Genomic DNA, 19,888 nt, shown 5'->3' with positions numbered 1-19,888 from the left:
TGGTAATAAAATTGTCTCTTGGCAATGATATTGTTAATACTGAAATTATATTTAGTAAGGATAACCCAAGAAAATGCATGCTAAATTAAAACCATGAAGTATAGACAAAGAACTCTGAGAGTAAACATTTGATTCTGAATCAGGGAGGGTCTCTTGGCAATGGCAGCTCCAGGATTTTATATAGAATGAGTTTAAACATAACAATCTAGTTACAGAAATGAGAGGATTGAAGCAGCTTTGCATACTTACATAAAACATAAGGCATCAATTGTTTATGTGGAAAAATAGAGAGAGAAGGCCATGGGAGGTGAGAAGGGCACCCAAAAGTGCTATTTCATGGGAGATTTGGCCTTTCACTGGCCCCCGGGACACGAGGTAGCTGCTGAACACATCAAACAAACACCTACGCACATGCTTTACTTCCCCAAACCAATAAGATTCTCTGCTTTGGTGTTTCTGTACCAGATCAACACTGGACAGGCTGATGGCACTCCTGGCCTTGATTTGAATGTGGCAGAGGCCTGGGAACTGGGATACACTGGGAAAGGTGTGACCATTGGGATTATGGATGATGGTGAGTATTTCAAAACTTTTGCATCATTTGGAAGCAAGTGTGTCTTTGCATGCCCTCAGATTGGGAGAGTCATTGATTCAGAGATGCTCATTGGAGACAGGATTAGCATTTCTGATTCTAGGTTTAGTGACCACACTGAACTGTGACCAAATCCTCACCTTCCTCAGGATCAATGGCCACTAAACTCGTCAATGATCTTAATAAATATTTTTGAATGAATAAATAAGAAATTAAACAAATGACAACTTCCTATCAGTGAACCTTAATTTCTTATTGGGCCACAAGTTATACTTTACCTTAAGAAGTGTTCTAAATCTATTTATAATTACCATTTATTTCTCTAAAATCACACTATATGATATAATAGCCACTAGCTGTAGATGGCTGCTTAAATTTTAATTTTAATGAATTAAAGCTAAAGAAAATAAAAAATTCAATTATTTGATCATACCAGCTTCATTTCAAATTGTTTTGTTTTGGTTTTTTGGTGTTGGGGATCAAACCCAGGGCCTTGTTCACAATAGGCAAGCACTCTACCATGGAGCTACAACCCTGGCCTGTCATTTCAATTTCTTGGTGGTCACATGGGTTATTTCGACTGCTGAAATTCAGACCAATTCCATTTCAATCATCACAAAAAATTCTATCAAACAGTGTGGCTCTGGATCCATGAAACAGCTTTTGAGTAACAGGGTCAGGTTTTGGAGATATTTGACTTTAATGCTACTTTTAGAATGACCCTTGTAAAGCAGCCTTTGGTAACCTTTTGTTATAGATACCGCCTCTGTATTATTCTACCCTGTATGCCTGCCAGAGATTTAACAGAGCTTTATTTTCTACAGTTTGAAGACTTGAGTTTCTACAGTATGACTTTGATGAATTGGTTTTTTTCCATCTGTACATGTCCTTGCCTCTGGGTAGATCCTGTAGAGTTACCAGCCTGTGGTTATTTCATGGGGCTGAGCCACTGTCCCTCCTCAGCCCTCTGGGCCCCCAGGTAAAAGCTCCACTGTGCATTATGGATCTAATTACATGTAAAGGCTGTGTGGAAATGAAACAATGGAGCCTGTTCTTTCTGAAGATCCTCAAAGCACACTGTGTTGTCTAAAGCAAGCCTTTGAAGCTGTGCTGATGGAGGGAACAAGGGAAGCCAGCATGCTTAAAATCTGTGCTACCTTTGCTTGGGGTCATTGAAGAGCAACACACAAACAAGGCCTTGGTGTGTCTCTGACCCATGAGATGTTTGAAGTGAGTGCAAAGCTTCCTCCCGTGGCTGAGGAGCTCTGCACAAAACTGTGCATGGACAGATGTCTGCAGCTTGTGAGTGTCTTTCCTTCCTAATACTTTGGCTAGAAACTTTTCCAAAGCAGTTGAGCTGAGCTCATCCAAGAAAAAGATGCACCTAGGTTGGGGGGAAGCCTACCTACAACACATTTGTGATGACCAATTCCAAAAGTCTCTTTAATGGGTGTTCTCTGCCGGCCATCAGAGAAGCCCCCCCCCCAAAGTACACTACAGTGACAACACATGTTCATTGCTCTTATGAAGCCTCTATGAGCACTGTAAGTGCCTGTTTCCAAGTTCTTACCTGTGTGGGCTGGGGATTTAGCTCAGTGGTTCTGCCGCCTGCTTTGCAAGTGCAAGGTCCCGAGTTCAATCCCCCATACCAAAAAAAAAAAAACAAGTTCTTAACTGTATCCCTTTCCTAATGCTTCAGAAGATCGCTCCTGACTCTGTTCCACACAGATAGACCAAACCCTTTAGAAAGTCCCAGCAGAATTTCTTGCTTGATATTTCTTCTGCAAATGCATGGCCTTTGGGATTCCCAAAAATGAGCCCTCTGCCCACTCCCTATTTAAAACTTCTGGCATATCCATTGTTTCAGTCATCTACTGCTGCAAAATAAACCACTGCAAAACTGAATGGATTTTTTAAAAGAGCAACCATGTTACAATCTCCTGGTTCTGTGGGATGATAGGGTACTGCTGCTATCTCACTGGGGTCTTTCAGGCACTTGAAGTCAGAGGTAGCTGGGGCTGGAGCTCACTGGAGATTCAGCCTTTCTTGTTCTCCATGGACCCCTGGGGCCTCTTCTTCCCCTGTGGGGTCTCCAGCAAACTGGCTGGACTTCAGACAGGTCAGGATTCCCAGGAGCAAGTGTTCCGAGAGAGAAGGGGTAGCTCCAGTCCTCACTGAGGCTGGACCCTCAGGGACAGTCATCCCTGCCACTTCTGCTGGATGATGGTCCCAGCATCATCAGTCCAGACTCTAGGGGAGGCAAAACAGACCCTGCCTCATGGTGCAGAGAGAGGCCGGACACCAAGATGGCACACTGCATAGCTGGTGGCTGACGCTGGCTGCCTGTACAAACCCATGGACAGTGTCAGAGTGACTACATTGTAATTTCCTCTCATGTGGCCTTGAGGCTTCTCTCACAAGAATGGCTAAAAATTCTAGCCTACATTGACCAGACTCTGGGGAAGTGGCTGTAGATATTTACAATGTAACTATCTCAGTCTGATCCTACTGCTAAAACAAAATACCTTAGACTGAGTAATTTGTAAATCATACATGTTTATTTCTCCCAGATAGAAGGTGGGAAGTCCCAGACTGAGGCACCAGCAGAGAAAGCACCAGCAGAAGTGCCTTTTCTGCTTCCACAATGGTGTCTTATCTTCACCTCCTCTGGAGAGGATGAGCACTGCATGCTCATGTGACATTAAGACCAAAAAAGGAATGAACTTGCTCTTTCTTGGCCCTTTATAAGGGCACTAATCCCATTCATGAGGGTTTGGCCCTCAAGATTGAATCACCACCCTAAAGGCCTTATTTCCAAACATTCTTGCCCTGGAGATTAAGTTTCAACATGAATTTTGGAGGATGCAAACTCTCAAACCATAATGTTCCACCCTTGGCCCCCAAATTCATGTCCTTCTTATGCACAAATATATTCATTCCTTCCAAGCATCTCCAGAACCTTGACTTATTCCACTACAAATCAAAAGTCTTGAGCCCAGAGTCTCATCTAAATACCATCTAAATCAGATATGGGTGAAGCCCCAGGTACCATTCATCTCAAGGCAAATTGCTTTCCAGCTGTGATCCTGCAAAAGCAAACATGTTCCAATACAATAGTGAGACTGGCATAGGACAAACATTCTCATTCCAAAAGGGAAACAGAAAAAGGAAGAAAGCAATGGGTAACAGGTCCCAACTAAGTCCAAAATCCAAAAGAGCAAACAATAAATCTTTAGCCTTGAAAATAGTCATTTACTCCTTGTCCCACCTGCTGGACACACTGAAGTGGGGTCCATATGACCCCTCAACACTCCCTATAACCCTGTCCCATGGCTTCATTGGACTCAGCCCATGCAATTGCTCCTGTGGCTTGGAGTTCTGTGCCTGTGCTTTCCCCAGGCCAGAGTCACATACTGGCCTCTCTGTCTGGGGTCTTGAGAGCAGTCCCAGTCTTCCAGCTCTGCTGGACATGTTCCTTATAAAGTTTTCAACTATGGTCACATCTCAGTGGTTGTCTGCCTTGGCCTTGAGGCTCTCTGAGGCATCCTTTATAATCTAGGTAGAGGCAGCCATGCTTCTGCCCACTGCAGAGTTACCACCACATGAAAGCCATCAAGATTCATAAGCCAAACCTTCTGCAGGGAACCTGAGCCAAACCTTGGCCTGCTTCAGCCACATCTGAGCAGCCAAGGAGCAGGGTGCCTCAATGCATGGGGCAGAAACTTGAGGCTGCCCTGAGCAGTGAGCCTTGAGATCACACAGGTGCCCCAGGCCCCTCTTTTCAAGCCATTCTGACTTGAAGGCCTGGGTATTCAATGCCTGTGCAGGGTAGGGCAGCCAGGAAGATCTCAGAAACAGCTCCAAGTTCATTCATCCATGGTCCTGATGAATGTCATCACACTTCCTTCCATCCACACGAGTCTCCCTATCAGGCATTCACTTGGTCACACCCCTGATGTCCCTGATGTCCTCTCCTAAACACACAGTCTCCTTCCTTACAACAGGGCCAGGCTGAGGATTCTCTAGTTCTACAAGTTCTGTTTCCCTTTGAATCATAAATTCCAAATTTTACTATATACAATCAGGACAAGCTGTGCTACACCCTGAACACTTTCCTTAGAGTTTTCTGCCTGATATCCTAGCTCATCACATTCAAGTTCTGCCTTCTATAAAGCACTGTGTAGCAAAACACCTTTCCTCCATTTCCCAGTACCTTACTCTTTGTTTCTGTCTGAGACCTCACCAGAACTGCCCTTATTGTCTATTTTCTACCAACATTCTCTTTACAAAACGTAGAAAGTCTAAGGAGATCCAGGCTGTACCTCTAGTTCCTTCCCTCTGGACCCTCACCAGACTCACTCTTCATGTTGCATTCAGAGAAGTATTGGCTTTTTCTAGTCTTCACTTTCAAACTCTTCCAGCCTCTGCCCATCATCCAGCTCCAAAGCTGCTTCCACATTTTTGAGTACTGTATGCAGTAATAGCAACACGTCACCTCTTGGTACCAATTTCTGTCTCAGTCCATTCCTGCCACTAAAACAAAATTCCTTAGACTAGGTAATTTATAAAGGACATAAGTTTATTTCTACAATTCTAGAAGCTAGGAAGTTTAAGATCAAGGTGCCAGCCAGTTTGGTGTCCAGTGGAGGCTTGTTCCTTGAAGACAACACCTCCAAGTTGTGTCCTCACATGGCTGAGGAGACAGAAAGGCAAAGGGAGTGAAGGCACTTTCTTTGGCGTCTTTTATGTGAGCATTAATTGGACCCTACTTCTAGTGGCCCTACCTCTTAACACTATTACATTGAGAATGAAGTTTCAAAATGAATTTTGGAGCGACACAAACCTTCAAACCAAAGCAGTACCTTTCACAAGATCTTTCCCTTTATCCTACTGGGCAGCCTAATGCTTACGTGTCTAACCTGTGACCAGGTTACTGACTGACTGGAAACTTGTTTGTATGGGCACATGCCCTGGCTTGTCTGACCTGTGCCCAGTTTATTTCCGCCAAGATAGCCACTCTCTGGGAGAACCCTGACTGAGTAAGAAGTTAGGTCAGGGTGTGTTGGTCAGGGGAGACACAGAAGAGGCAATTCAACAAAAACATATGAAATAACAGATGTGGTTTATTACTCAACAGATCCAGAGAGAAGAGACCAGTATGGCTCACGGGGCCAGAGAGAGGGGGAACATCAGGAACATGCACATTCAGCCAGTGTGTGGGAAGCAAGGGACCCATGGGCCAAGGCTTTTTTTTTTTTGTACTGGGGATCAAACTTAGGACCTTGCGCTTGAGCAGCACCTAGCTGGTGTCTCACAGGGAGCTCCAGTGCATGGGTTCTATGAAGTCACATGGTGACTGGCAGTGGTCACTGCAGCTTATCTGTTCAGTCTTCCCTTGGAGGGGATGGCAGCCAGTAAGGCAGGTTAAGTAGATTGTATCCAACTGTCTCCTAGGAAAAGGCCCCCAAGAGGCAGCTGTACATGGCAGGTATCTGGATTGACCATGCTGGGGAGCTGGGAGGAGACAGAGTTGGAAATTGTAACAAGAAAGACAAAGCCCTTATTCTAGAAGGAAAAAGTTAAATCTATACTCAAAAGAGATCCTGAGATAAAATCTTACAAATTCACTGCATTGCCAATGGGCTTCTTACATGGCCATCTGCTTTCCTCCAAAGTGACCGTCCAAAGGGGCCAGGTGGACCCCTGACCTTTCCTGGCCTCGCCCTGTAAGTCATGCAGTGATGTCCCCTGTTTCTGTTGACTGAAAGAGTCACAAGCCCACCAAGATAGAAGAGGAGGCAACGGACCCAGCTGTCTAGGAGAAGCATGGCCGTGTCACCCCCTAGAAGACACATGGGATAGCCAATTCAGGGCCACCATCTTTGGACATACAATATGTGCATCAGGCCCACTCTCATCACACATAATTCAGTAGGGTGGAAAGGGCTCAAGGTGCCAACTCTCTTGAGGAAGTGGAAGGAACTGAACCAGAGCCTGGTCTTGAACCATTACACATCTCAACTGTTAACCTCCTAAGAAGGAACACATACATGAGTTCCCTGTTCATTCTCTGATGTTTGCCAAACTGTCAGAGCTTCCTGAGAATTTGGACTAGTGTGGATTAGACTTTTGAAAGGATTTAATTTGATAGCACAATATTAATGGTTTATGAAGAAAAATATAACCCAGCATTTGTCATCTGTGTGCCACATTCCTTATGACTGACTGGTCCTGAGTCAGGTGGGCTGAGCCTTGGCGTCACAGTGTGACCACAAGTAATTGCACAACATGGGGTTGGTCTAAACTAGGCTTTCTAGAGTCTGCAGCAGGCCAGCCATTCACTGTTGAAAAATAAATAAAAGCACAGAAAATGATAGTACATTAATAATGTGAGAATTAAAAATAAATACTCATTAAGAAATGAATTCAGTAGATTCCACCACAAAAAAAAAATCAAATATACAAGAATATTAAAATGCTATCTGGTTATCAGGTTATTACTTTCATTCTTTACTTCATTATTATTTCTCTGAATCATGTCTATCATCTTTCACAGTTCTATAAATATTTTCTCAGACCAAAGTCCATCCATTCTAATTTAGCACTTAGTCTTCTCTTTAGCCTAATTATTTTAATTAAGCTAAATTTATCTTGTTTTAAGTCTGATTTTCTTCTCATCTCAAATTATCTCCTTTCTCCAATATTTTTTCTTCACAGAGAAGAGACTAGTAATTCTCAGAATATTTTTCTCTAAAATTCCCTCAGAATACAAAGCCATGTTTTAAAAATTAACTTCCTGTTAGAAAAAACGTATTTCTATGTATGCTTTTTTGTATGTCTTTTTTAACCTTACCTATATGTTAAAAAAATTGCCCTAACAAAATTAACCAGTTTTATCAAACATATAATTTAATGTCAATACTACATTCTAAAACCAGGTAGAATTTTAAAACTGCTTTTCTCCCCACATTGTCTCATTATTCTGGTGAGGTGGGGATGGTAGCACCCATGATGACAAGAAATATAACATATGAACATTTTACAAAAGATGAACATTCAGGGAATTATCTCTGATCCTGAAAACTGCTATGCATGGTAAATAATGGTCCCACTTCAAAGCTGAGGAAGTCAAGGCTCAGAGCACCCGTGTCACTTGGCCAAAGCCACACCAGTGATGACAGTGTCCGATCCCCAGATGGAACTTGGTCAGTTGATCCCAAAGCATGTGCTCATCCCTAGTTCTACCCACATCCTAAATTGGCCATCTTTGAATTATGGTCCAGAACAAGAACTGACAACATTTAAAAACATGAGTTGTTTTGTTAGTGGTACTGGAGCTTGAACCCAGGACCTTCAATTCACACTGAGTCACATTACAACCCTTTAGCCCTTTTAAATTTTTTTAATTTTGAGACAGAGTCTCGCTAAAATGCTGAATTGTCCAGGCTGGGCTTGAATTTGTAATTCTCCTGCCTCAGCTTCCCCGGGTGCTGGGATTACAGGCACTCCCCACCTTGTCAGGCTTAAAAACATCATTAGTCTTTAAAGCTTCTGATTCTTTCCCTTCTGCAGAGCTGGGGAGGGGAATGGAAGGAGCGGGCAACCTAGCTGTGGGTGAGAAGTGACTCTCATGTACCATCATTCAGTGGCTCCCACTCCAGAATATATTTGTATACCCAGAAAGAAACAAAAGAAATTTTCTTCTTCTTAATAATCCATCCTAATAGAGGTTCCTTTTTGCAGGGCAAAGCTATAATAGCGGCACAGCCTTAGAGTATGCAGCAAAGACACCAGCCATGGGAGGCACTTAATGATACTTCCACAGCATAAGTATTGCTTCGTAATATAGTTATTGAACACAGCAGCTGCTGGGCTCAACACACACATGCATTAGTTTCTTTAACCTTTGCCCTCTTCTCACTCTCAGTAGTTTGAAAAAGAAGCAAGCATAGAGAGGCCAAACAACCTGCCTGAGGTCCTGCTGCTAGTAATCAGGGTGGCTGGGAGTTAAACACCGGTCTCTGACTCCAAATACCTGCTCATAAACATTGCTATGCTAGGCAGCATCAGGCACCTGCCCTGCCCCTCTGTCTCTCTGAGGGCTGGATGCTCAGGTGTGACTGCTGCAAAGATTATGTGGCTCTGCAGACCCACATGAGAGATTTCCAGTGGTCCTTGAAGTTCTACAGTAACATCTGATGGGACTCAGCAGTGCTCTGGGCCATAATTCTACCCTGGGAATGACCCCTGGGTGGCAAGACAGACCCATATTCAAGAGAAAGCCCCAGAGTCCTGCAGAGAGACTCGAAGCCTCATCTTCCTGGAAAGGAAAGCCACATTCTGGAGAGACATGCATCACACACACACATGGGACTCCTCCCTGGAAATCATTTGCCCTTTGATAATGGCTCTCCTCGCCCAGCCAAGTCCCTCTTCTTATTTCTATGCTGGAGCATGCTTGCCTAATCCATCGATGCCTGTGCCTTGTTAAATAATCATCGCTCTTCCTCCCCAGGGCTGGCTTCGTTTCAGAAGAAATGCCAGTCAGTGCTTTAGAAATGTCAGCATTTCTACAAAGCTCTTTTAGATCACTGCCTTGGTGAGCCATCCATCTTGCAGTCGCTAAGCCCCCTCGAGGTGCATTTATGCCAGTATCATCCTTGACCCGAGCTCTAATTGACTTGGCTCCTCTCAGGTGTGCGGGGGGCATCTGTCTGCACCTGGCTGCAACCCACCTGCCCACAGGAGGACAATGCCCACTCCCTACCCTAGGGCAAGGCTCCAGGTGCCAGCCCAAAATGGAGGCCTCTTGGGCCAGCTTTCCTGAGGACGCAGTGGCAAGTATTAACTTATGGTTCCTGTGTTGTGTTCTTTTCACAGGGATCGACTATCTCCACCCAGACCTGGCCTCCAACTATGTAAGTAGGAGCGGGCTTGCTGGGGGGTGGGGGGTGGGGCGTGCTTTTCAGTGTTCAAATTGCTAGGAATGCACTTGACTACACATACATGCAGGCACAGGAACAAACATTCACACATGCATGGAGCACATGCACATATGTGCTCACAGACACAGGTGAGTGCATACAGAAATGTGTATACACACTCAGATAGGCACACACTCACACAGCCTATTTTGTTAGAGTCACAGCTCAGGCCAAAGGCAAAGATCAAGGCTGTGATTTCGTGAGAAGAAGCCAAAGACACTGGAAATTTGAAAGAACAGAGTGCCAAGAAAATCAGTGCAGGGAGGGGCAGAGAAGAGAGCTGGCAAGGTTTAGGTCAACTCCAGCAGAAGGTGCTGAATTGATGGGGGAAATGAGCCATTTGGGGGCTAGCTGGACAAAACCAAAGGCAAAAAGCCAAACACTATAGTAACTCACCTTGCAACTGTCACTTTATGAGAGTTAAGAACTTGATCTTTTTCACTGTTTTTGTTGCTTGTGGCCACTTCACATTCACACACACACACACACACACACACACGACACTGAGCATGACACTTGGCAGGCATGAGTTGTTCATAGAGTCACAGTGAACACTGCCAGGTTAGAACCGTCTGCTCCAATTTCTCAGCAAATCACATGCTGCTTTCCAGATGATGAAACCTGCAAGCCCTTTCGCACAATCAATCACTTCATTTTACCCCAAAGAGTACGATATTCACACATTGGTGTGTTCATTTCAAAGTATCCCAACTATCACTAACCTATACTTCCCCAAAAAACTTCCTGTTGAAGCATAAAAATATCATCTTAGTAGCTGAAGAGACTTCTGTTTAGGAGGACAGGGGCTTCTCCTCAAAGAGGAGAAAGGATTGTTCAAAAGTAAAAGTGTCCAGGCTCCTGGTTCTGGGTCCTTTGCCCAAAGGTGTGTATCTATATTTCCGAAAGAACGTGGAAGTTTTCCACATGTTCCGTTCGCTGGGCTTCAGGAAACAGAGTGTTGATGGTTTTGTGTTTACTGTGTGTCTTATAAATCTGCAAGCCTGTAAATAGAGCTGAGAATCGTTTTAGTATTAAAAAAAACATGAAATGAATCATTTGCACAGTTCAAGCATTGCAGCCCCCGAGAGAAATGGCAGACACTAAACCACATCTATGTTCCCAGGGATGAGAATCCAGTCTCCCAGAGAAGATGGTAATACCCTGCTGGGGAGTTGCAGAGCTGGCCCCAGTGGGTCTCTTTCTCTTCCCATGTCCCTGTGACTGCCTGTCTCCCGGGTCTTCTGCCCCACTGACAACATGTGTAGAGCTGTCAGCTTGCTGGCTGTCTATGCCTCCTGCTGACCATGGCCCCTATAGTGCTCCTCCTTGCTCTGCAGCCTCCCAAATCACAGGGGTGGGAAATCTGAGATATGTCTGCAGGGGAGATTGAGAAGTGCATGTGCTGTACTTCTCCAAGTCTCTGCTGTCCCACAGAGACAGGGAAGGGACAGGGAATTGCCAGACAGACAGTTCAGCCTGGGAGGGAGGGCTGCCCTTCATGAACAGAGCACTGGTGCTTCCCAAGGTTCCCACCATCCTCAGGACCCAGCACCTCCCAAAGCAGCCACACAAGGGTCTGCTGCTTCCCAAGTGTGTGTTGTTCCGAGGCGGGGTGTCCTCCCTCCTGCACCCATAATCCAGTCCTAGAAGGCTGAGGACACTGTTACTGACTTCCATACCCTGCCCTTTCCTGCACACAGCTTGGGGGTTTTCTGGTCGTCTGTTCCTGATGCCAGTTGTCAAATTAAAAAGAGATTCTAGGGCCAGGCATTTAGCTCAGTGGTTTCGCCGCCTGCCTTGCAAGCACAAGGACCTGAGTTCGATCCCCAGTACCAAAAAATAAAAATAAAAATAAATTTTAAAATAAACAGAGATACTAGCCAGGCACGGCAGTGCGTCCATGTAACCCCAGCACTTTGGGAGCCTGGGCAATTTAGCAACTTAGTTAGACCCTACCTCAAAATAAAAAATAAAAAGGGCTAAAGATGTAGCTCAGTACAAAGGCACTGGGTTCAATCTCCCATCCTGCAAATTTTAGAGGGAGTAGGGTAGAGCAGGCTAGTTCACTTCAAAGAAAATCCCCCAGGGCCCTGCCTGGCTGCAGGTGCAGCACTGATGACAGCAAGATCCACCTGCCGAAACCCTCACCTGAGACTAGGAATCAAGGTAGCCATGTCAAGGGCTGGCTCCCCTCAGAGCTGAAAGGTCAGAAGCACACCAGGATGGGCTCTGAGCACTCAGCTATTCTTCCTTTTTTTTCAAAAGTATTTTGCCTGATTAAAAAATAAGTACATGCTCTCAGTAGAAATTTCAGAAACGCATAAAGCAAATTAAGCTAGCTATACTAGTACCATTCTTAATATTCTGGACTTTGATTTCTATGTGTATATTTTAATGAAATTCAACTCATTGCATATAGTGTTCACTCATCAGCTTGAAATGTCAAGAATATTTTTATACTATTAAATATTCTTCCAAGCACAATTTTAAGGGCTCCATAGCTTTACCTCATGCCATAATTTATTTAAACAGCTCAGTCCCCAATTGCTGGATACTTGGGGTGTTTCTAATAGCCCCTAACTCTGCAGGGGGGCCAGCAGGTCATGACATTGGTACAGGGCCTCCTAACCTACTCAGGAGAGCTGCAAGAATTGGAAACGCACATTTTTCAAATCTTTTAGATTCTCCTGTGGATTGGAGCATTCCATGGGTGGCAGCTGCATATGTTTCAGTTCAGCTAGAGGCAGACCCTTCTAGCAACAAGGTTAGCAGCTCAGTGGAAATAATGAGTTCCACATATCCGAAAATGTTCAAGAGGAGGGTTGCAGCCACTGGGTAGAGGTATAGGTGAAGAGACAATGTTGACACTAACCTTAACCCAGATGACATTTAGTAACTCCATAGAAAATGGGATTTCTGTACAAAATGTGCATCTTGATGACTTTCATCCAGAGCAAGATCTAAGTCTTCGACATGTATTACAATCCTGGAACCTTCCAGAGGACGTACACGCATTTACACATTGCTGCAGAGATAGAAAGCAAATCATCCTCTTGCCTCATTCTTCGGGCCTCAGCAGGGGGGCTGGAATTCACTGGCTTTCACCCATCACAGTGTCTCCCTCACCCACCTTTATCTTCTTTATTTTTAATTAGAAGTTTGACCCTATCCTTAGCAGAATAAGAATGGCAAGTGGAGTAAAACAGAGTAATGAAGCCAAGGGACAGCAACAGGCTGGGACATGGTGGAGCAAAGGACCCATGGACAGTGTCACACCTGCTTAAGTGACTTAATGGCTTGGCTATGAGCAACCAGCCGAGTGCCTTTCCAGGGAAAGGTACTCTGGGGAGGTCCCCAGCAACAGATCCTGAGTCATGAGGTTGGGCAAAAGGAGTATATTTATTTGGAAAGTAAACCAGGAAGCAGAAGTAGAGGGGAGGGAAGGAAATAGAGAAGGAAAGGTAGCCAATAGGCACCTTGGGGCCAAGCACATTACTACTTTGGACAACTGGACCTGCACCCCACTCGGGAGATCTGGGCTGTGGTGCAGAATGCATATGCCTGGAATCAGGTACCTGGGAGGCTGGGGAATCTGCACTCCAACTCCATCGGACACTGGGGGAGCCCTGGTCCCAGGGGGATTCTCGCTGCCAAGCACTTCCTCCTCCACCCAGCCCTGGGCAAAGAGCCATGGACACAGGCAGCTGGAGCTCACCAGGGAAGAGAGGGCAGCAGGGATGTGCGTAGCAACATCTGCCCTAGACAGAATGTCTTGGGAATCTCTTGAAGGTCAAATAAACAGAATTGTTCTATGTGAGTGAGAAAAGAAAAGAAAGATTCCTGCTCAATGAGAAGTTAAAATTCCACCCAATCTTCAGAAAATTTCTTCATAATCAAACTAGGCAAAATGTTTCCCAAAACAGAATTATTTTAAAAGCTTGGTTATTTTGTATGTTAAAAGAGAGGGATCAGAGTGTGTCAGTAGTTCAGTGTTCCTTCCCTTAAACTGAGAATTAAAATCCTTGCAAAGTGCAAATCAATATATAAATGTAAGTCATTTGGGTTAATGTAATTCAACAAATCTACGTTGAGCCTGTTAAGTGTTAAGAGCAAAAGATAATAACAACCACTTGTGTTATTACTCTGTTGTCCTACGATTGTATTTAACCTGAGAGATCCAGTCCCACTAGTAAATGCTCACCACCCCAAATAATTAAAATTTTCCCTTTCCTACCTCCATAATAGCATGAAATGAATGTTGGTCAAGAGACTATTTCAGACCAAGTCAAAATCAGAACCTCCTTTACCCATTTTTCCTTTACAAACAGACTGGATAATTCTGCAGCTCAGGACACTGCTGCATTATACCTGCAGCACCCATGGCCTGGGGGTGGGGGCAACAAAAGATGCATGATAAGATGCATGCACACACGGCATCACACAAGTTGGGAAAGACACGGATGCAGGTGAAAGTGGGCAGTAGGGAGGATGCATCTCCTTGCTGCAAGGCTCCCAGACCAGTAATGACTGCAGGTTGACTCATGGTGCTGGCCAAGCCTAGGGTCCCTGGGCAGAGTCTGTGGGATGGAAGGCTCATCTTCAAGCACACATGGGTGTGACTACACCTTCCCCAGCTCTGCTCCAAGGACCTCCTATGCTAAGCCCACAAAGGTGAGAAAATTACTGTTGAGCCTTTAAAACCCAAGGGGAATGTCTGCTGGGTGGACTACAAGACCAGGACTTGAAGACAGGTGTAGTCAGCTCTCTCATGTCTATGGGTTCTGACTGAATGGGCACAGAGACTTTTTCTTTGTCATTCCTTCCTATCCAACACAATATAACTGCTATTTACACAACATTTGCATATATTAGGTATTACAAGTAACCTAGAGATGCTGTAAAGTATACAGGCGATATGTGTGGCAGGTGGTACTCCAGTCAGGTAAGGGATGGGAGTGTCCATGGATTTTAGCATAAAGGGGCCCTGACACTAATCCTTCCTGAATACCAAGGCACAACTGCACTGTATTTGGATTTGGGTGGAGACCCCAGGAAGCACCAGCAGGGAGGAAGGGAGGTAATGTCTAAAAGGAAGGGCAGACCCGGAAAGAAGCTCCCCCGCCACCATCCCAGGCTCCTAGGCCAGAGAAGCTCAGCTGGTCCTAGAAACCGGAAGGAAGCTCCCCGCCTCCATCCCAGGCTCCTAGGGCAGAGAAGCTCAGCCGGTCCCAGAACCTGGAAGGAAGCTCCCCGACTGCCATCCCAAGCTCCTAGGGCACAGAAGGTGAGCCGCGTGGGCGCCAGAAGCACCCCCTCCCATGGAAATGAGAAGACACGTAAACAAGTCTCAAAAACAGACTTCTGGATCACCTACAGCAACCCCAAAGGGAAATGAGATGGAACAATCTGATACTCAACCACCTGGGCTCTCTGAACTGGCAACAAAAGAGGATCTGGGAAAAATGAAATCAGAAATAATTACTCAGATAACAGCAAAGATTTTGCTCATGGTGCAAGACATGATTAATAAATCTAGAGAGGACACAGATAAAAAAATAGAGGATCTGAGGAACATGATGGAATCCCAACATAGGAAACAAATGGAATCCATAAAACACTTACAAACAGATTTCAAAGAGATTAAAAACTCCATCGAAAGTCTGCACAGCAGAATGAACCAATGTGAGGATAGAATTTCACATATAGAAGATAAGATTGCAATTAGTGAGGAGGAAAAGAAAAATTACTTTAAAATTGTAAGGGAACACAAGAAATCAATCCAGCAGCTGCTAGACGATGCAAAGAAGAATAACATAAGACTGATTGGAGTCAATGAAGAAAGAGGAGAGAGTGCAGATGACATAAAAAAACTCTTCACAGAAGTGATGGCAGAAAACTTCCCAAGGAGGGGAAAAGAACTTGACATACAGATAAGTGAGGCATATAGGACTCCAGATAGCCTTAATCAAAAAAAATCTACACATAGGCATATAATAGTTAGGATTCCAGAAATCCAACAGAAGAACAAAATTCTACAAGCAGTGAGAGAAAAGAAACAAATCACATACAAAGGAAAGCCCATCAGAATCACAGCAGACTTCTCAATGCAAACCCTCAAGTCAAGAAGAGCTTGGAGTGATGCATTTCAAGACCTAAAGGAAAACAGCCTCCAACACAGATTGATGTACCCTGCAAAACTATCTTTCAAAATTGATGGAGAAATAAGATACTTTCATGACAAAGAGCACCTCAGGAACTTCATGAATACCAAACCAGCACTCCAAAAAATTTTAGACAATACCCTAGGAAAAGACAATGAGGATCACAACCCCAGGAAACCCAGCAGAATGAATCCATTGGGTGTGACAAATTAAATGCAAAGGGGGAGAATAAACAAAAAGAAAAAGTCATGACAAGGCTTTTAAAACTTTTAACTTCATTTCCCTAATGAGTGTATAATTCAGTCTTATTATTGTACTGATTAGTATTTTTCTGATTCTAGAGTTGCACACCTTTCCTTGTGCTATACTGGCTATTTATAATCTTCTTATGTCTGCATTTTAATTGGGTTGTCTATTAATGAGCTCTAAGAATTCTTTATATATTCTAGTCATAGGTTATAACCTATTGTAATATGGTCTGTTTAAGGACTACTTTTCATTTTGATGTCATTTAAAGTTCTAAATTTTGATGGAATCTCATTTATCAATTTTTTTCTTTTATTCATCATGTTTTTTGTATCCTAGGTAGTTCTTGCCTACCCTGAATTCATAAATATTTTCCCTTATAATTTCTTCTTAAAGTTTTATACTTTTAGGCTTTCTTATTTAGGTTCATAGATCCCTTCAAGTTATTTTCATGTATGGAAAAAAAGGGTTGAGTTTAATTTTTTGTATGTGGATACCAGGTGTTCTAGTGCTGTTTGTTGAAAACATTATCTCTTCCTCAGCTCTTGAATTGAGTTTATATTCTATAAAATGCTAATGTTAAATAATCTTTCAAAACTCAGTGGACCATGTATGTGTGGTTCTATTTCTAGATTCTCTGTTTTATTCAAATGATCTATATGTCTTTCCTTATACCAACATTGCCTTGATTTCTGTAGCTTTAGAAAAAGTCTTAAAATTAGGTACTAAATGCCTTCCAACACTGTTTTTGTTTTTGTTTTTAACTTTTCTAGGTCCTTTGTACTCCTACATAACTTTTAAAAATTTCAATATCCAATTCTTCATTTATAGCAAGTATACACAGACCTGAATTTTTATATATACCTTGTGTTTTCTAATCCTGCTAAATTCAAGTACAAGTTTTAGGGGCTCCTAGAGATTTCTTAGTATTTTCTCTGTAGATGATCGTTTCATCTACATATTGTTGTGCCCAGATCGCAAAGTCCCCAAAGACCACCAAGGAGCCGTTTCCGATGTAAACACACGAGGGTCGTTTATTCAAGCTCGAGCAGGGGCACTCAACTGTCACCAATGCAACGGATCAGGATTGAGAGCCCCGAATTCCAAATCAGCAGGGTTTTTATTGTGGCTACCGCAAGGTTTGGGGATGTTCCATTTAGCAGTTACATGATTGGTTGATATTTAGCAAGCATGGGGGGTTGAGGGGTGGCTACATGTAGAGTTTATGGGAAAAAGGAACAATCAGCACATTGACAGAATGTTCTATAGATAATGGGCCCAGGAGCATCTGTTTTCTGGGCAGACAGAGGATTGAGTTAGGAGCTGTGTCTCTTTTTTTTAATCTGTTGTCCCACAGCAAGGACATTTTATCATTAGTTTATGGGCACAAAGGAGACTAGGGGAATAGCTGACTTCAGTGAAGTGGAATTTATGTCAAGGCCACTTTACTGTCTTATATTTAAGATGGAGTCAAACTTTAAAATGGAGTTAGTTAGGTCTCACAATATAAAGATTTTGCTTCTGCAATGCCAATCCTATCCTAGTTGTGTCATTTTATTGCCAGACTATTTTGGTGGGGACTAGGTTTCAAAGTTTAATGGACAGATAAAGAGTAAGCATATCTGCCCTGTTCCCCACCTTAAGGAAAAAGCATTGTGTCTTCTCCATTTATATAAGGCATTCTCGCTGGAAGTATGGAGTACATGTCTTTAATCTGTTGAGAAGTTTCTGTTCTCCTTCTAGGCTCCTGATAGCTTTTACCATGAACAGCTGTAGAATTTAGTCCAATACTTTTTCTTCAACTAGTGACAGGATCATATGGCTTTTTCCTTTCCTCTGTTTAAATGATGACTTTTGGGGGTGAATCTTCCAATGCTGAACCAACACTGTCATCCCTATAACAAAACCACTTTCTACATCCTGCCAGATCTGACTTTCAATACTTCGTTTTGTTAAACAAATTTCTATCTATGTTCATGCTTTTTTCTCCTATTATCTTTATCCAGTTTTAGGATTAGCACAATGTTGAGTTCCTAAAATGAGAGGAGAAGTGTTCCTTCTTTTTTCTGCTTTGATTGTTTGATATAATTTATCAGTTAAAATGTTTTTGAGCCTGCTGTTGTCATATAGGTAGGTTTTCAAGCTAGGCATATACTTTCTTTAATAGCTGCTATTCAAATTTTATATTTCCTCCAGAGTTAGTTTCATTAATTTGTCTTCCAAAGTACTTCTTAGAAGCTATCAAATTTATTTCAAAACAGATTTTTGTAATATGCTTTCTATATCCTTTTAAATTCTATAAAATCCGTGGTAATGTCTCCTAGATCTTAATATTGTAATTTTAAAAATGTATAACTGATTTTGTGTAACAGGAAGAAAAGGTCTAAAAGACCAGGGGAATTGGGAGGGGTAGGGGAAGGGAAAAAAGGGAAAGGAAAAAATATGAGAAGAGGAAAAAAAATGGAAACAAGGTCTTTGCAAATAAGGAAGAGGGGAGAGGGTAAAGGGAGGGCAAGGGAAGGGGAAAAAAATAAGAACCAAAATACTCATGTAAAGGTACAAGATCCCAATGATGAATGTAACTGTATTTTATACCTGAAATCTACCAATAAACTTAATGGGAAAAAAAATAAAAAACCAAACACCACAGTCAGAACAAGAAAAAAATAAAAACTAAAAAAATAATAAAAAATAAAAAATAAAAGGAAGGGCAGCCACAGAAGGAGCCTTTATTATGCAAATTGCCACTGAGGGCAACAGGAGCTTAATTTCCCTCAGGAGCTCCAGGAAGCAATGTAGACAGCACCTGCCTCAGAGTTACCCACCAACTCCTGCCAAGCACTGGCTTGAGGCTGCTCCCCAGGATATCATACATATCCTACATATATGTATAGAAAAAAAGCACAGGATCCAGTCATGTGGAAATGACAGTGTCCCCATGTCCCCTCCCATGCTGCTGCCATCATCATTAGAACCATAAGTCCAAGCTAGCCCACTGGCCCAGGAGAAGGAAGAGAGGTACATGAAAAAGAATTGGTCTAACTGCCACCACAGGGAGCCTGAGTCACCCCAGACAACAATAAAAAGCAGGGCTGCCCAGCCAAGCCCACTAATACCAGCCAACCCTGGGCAACCCACAGAGGCAAGCAGGCCCAGCCAGGATCCGCAGAAGTGCCCGGCCTGGGCCACCAATGCAAGGTGCCTGTTATTAGACTCTGCTGACAGTATAATTTTTGTGTAGCACCTGTTACCTTTGCCCATGCAAGACGCTCTCTCAGTCCTCCTGTAGTACTTGATGCCTGTAGGGAACAGGGAAAGGGGACGTTACTAGAACCTCTGCAGTAAGTCCTAGTCTCCTGTGAGCCACAGCAGCACAAGGCGAATTACAGGAAAGGTAGAAAAATGACACTGAGAAGAAGCTGAGCTTTAGGTCTAATCAGTGCTGCTCTGGGCAGCAAAGACGACAGCCCCCAGCTTACTCCACCTTTTATTCAGTACATCGGGAGAAACAAATGTAACAAATGACTTGCAGAGAGTTCAGTACATCCTGCGTAAATAAGATGTAACAATCCAAGAACAAGGAGGAGCTGAGTAGATGTTTGTTCCTCCCAGGATGTTTTCAGCTCCCAGGATGTTTCTTGTCCTAGAGAATCCCAGCATCACCGGATCATTGAGGTCTCAGTTGTGACCGAAGGCCAAAATGCAATTATGTCTTGGAATTCCATAGCTGGGCTGTAGGCAGGAGAACTAGGCTAACCAAATGATTTTTCCCTAAAATTATGTAGCATTGCTCCTGACAGATGCCCATCCCAATTTAAAGAGAATCCACAGACGCTGTTTGACTTCTGGTAGGGTTATGTCCCAGTAAACCCAACCAAGTTGAAAGCATCATAAATCAAAAATAC

General features: G+C 43.4%; 1 protein-coding gene and 1 long non-coding RNA gene across 2 annotated transcripts in view; one reads left to right on the top strand and one right to left on the bottom strand.

The window, feature by feature from the left end:
• The window catches only part of Pcsk2 (proprotein convertase subtilisin/kexin type 2), a 275,337-nt gene that overhangs the window by 155,562 nt on the left and 99,887 nt on the right, over positions 1–19,888 (top strand). The window contains exons 4-5 of the mRNA XM_004840850.4: positions 466–574; positions 9,473–9,510. Of these exons, the coding sequence (XP_004840907.1) occupies positions 466–574; positions 9,473–9,510 (147 nt within the window). The remainder of the gene's footprint in view (positions 1–465; positions 575–9,472; positions 9,511–19,888) is intronic.
• Positions 5,803–19,575, bottom strand: LOC110348342 (uncharacterized). The gene is made up of 3 exons (XR_002393489.2): positions 19,235–19,575; positions 12,449–12,601; positions 5,803–10,589 (listed from the first exon to the last, which is right to left on the bottom strand). It is a non-coding gene; the product is annotated as an uncharacterized LOC110348342 (long non-coding RNA).

Source organism: Heterocephalus glaber, unplaced genomic scaffold (genome assembly GCF_053883595.1).
Source record: "Heterocephalus glaber isolate CG9 unplaced genomic scaffold, H.glaber_assembly_v1.0 deba00001532, whole genome shotgun sequence".
NCBI classification, from domain to species: Eukaryota; Metazoa; Chordata; class Mammalia; order Rodentia; family Bathyergidae; genus Heterocephalus; species Heterocephalus glaber.
This window is presented reverse-complemented; position numbering and strand designations above follow the sequence as displayed.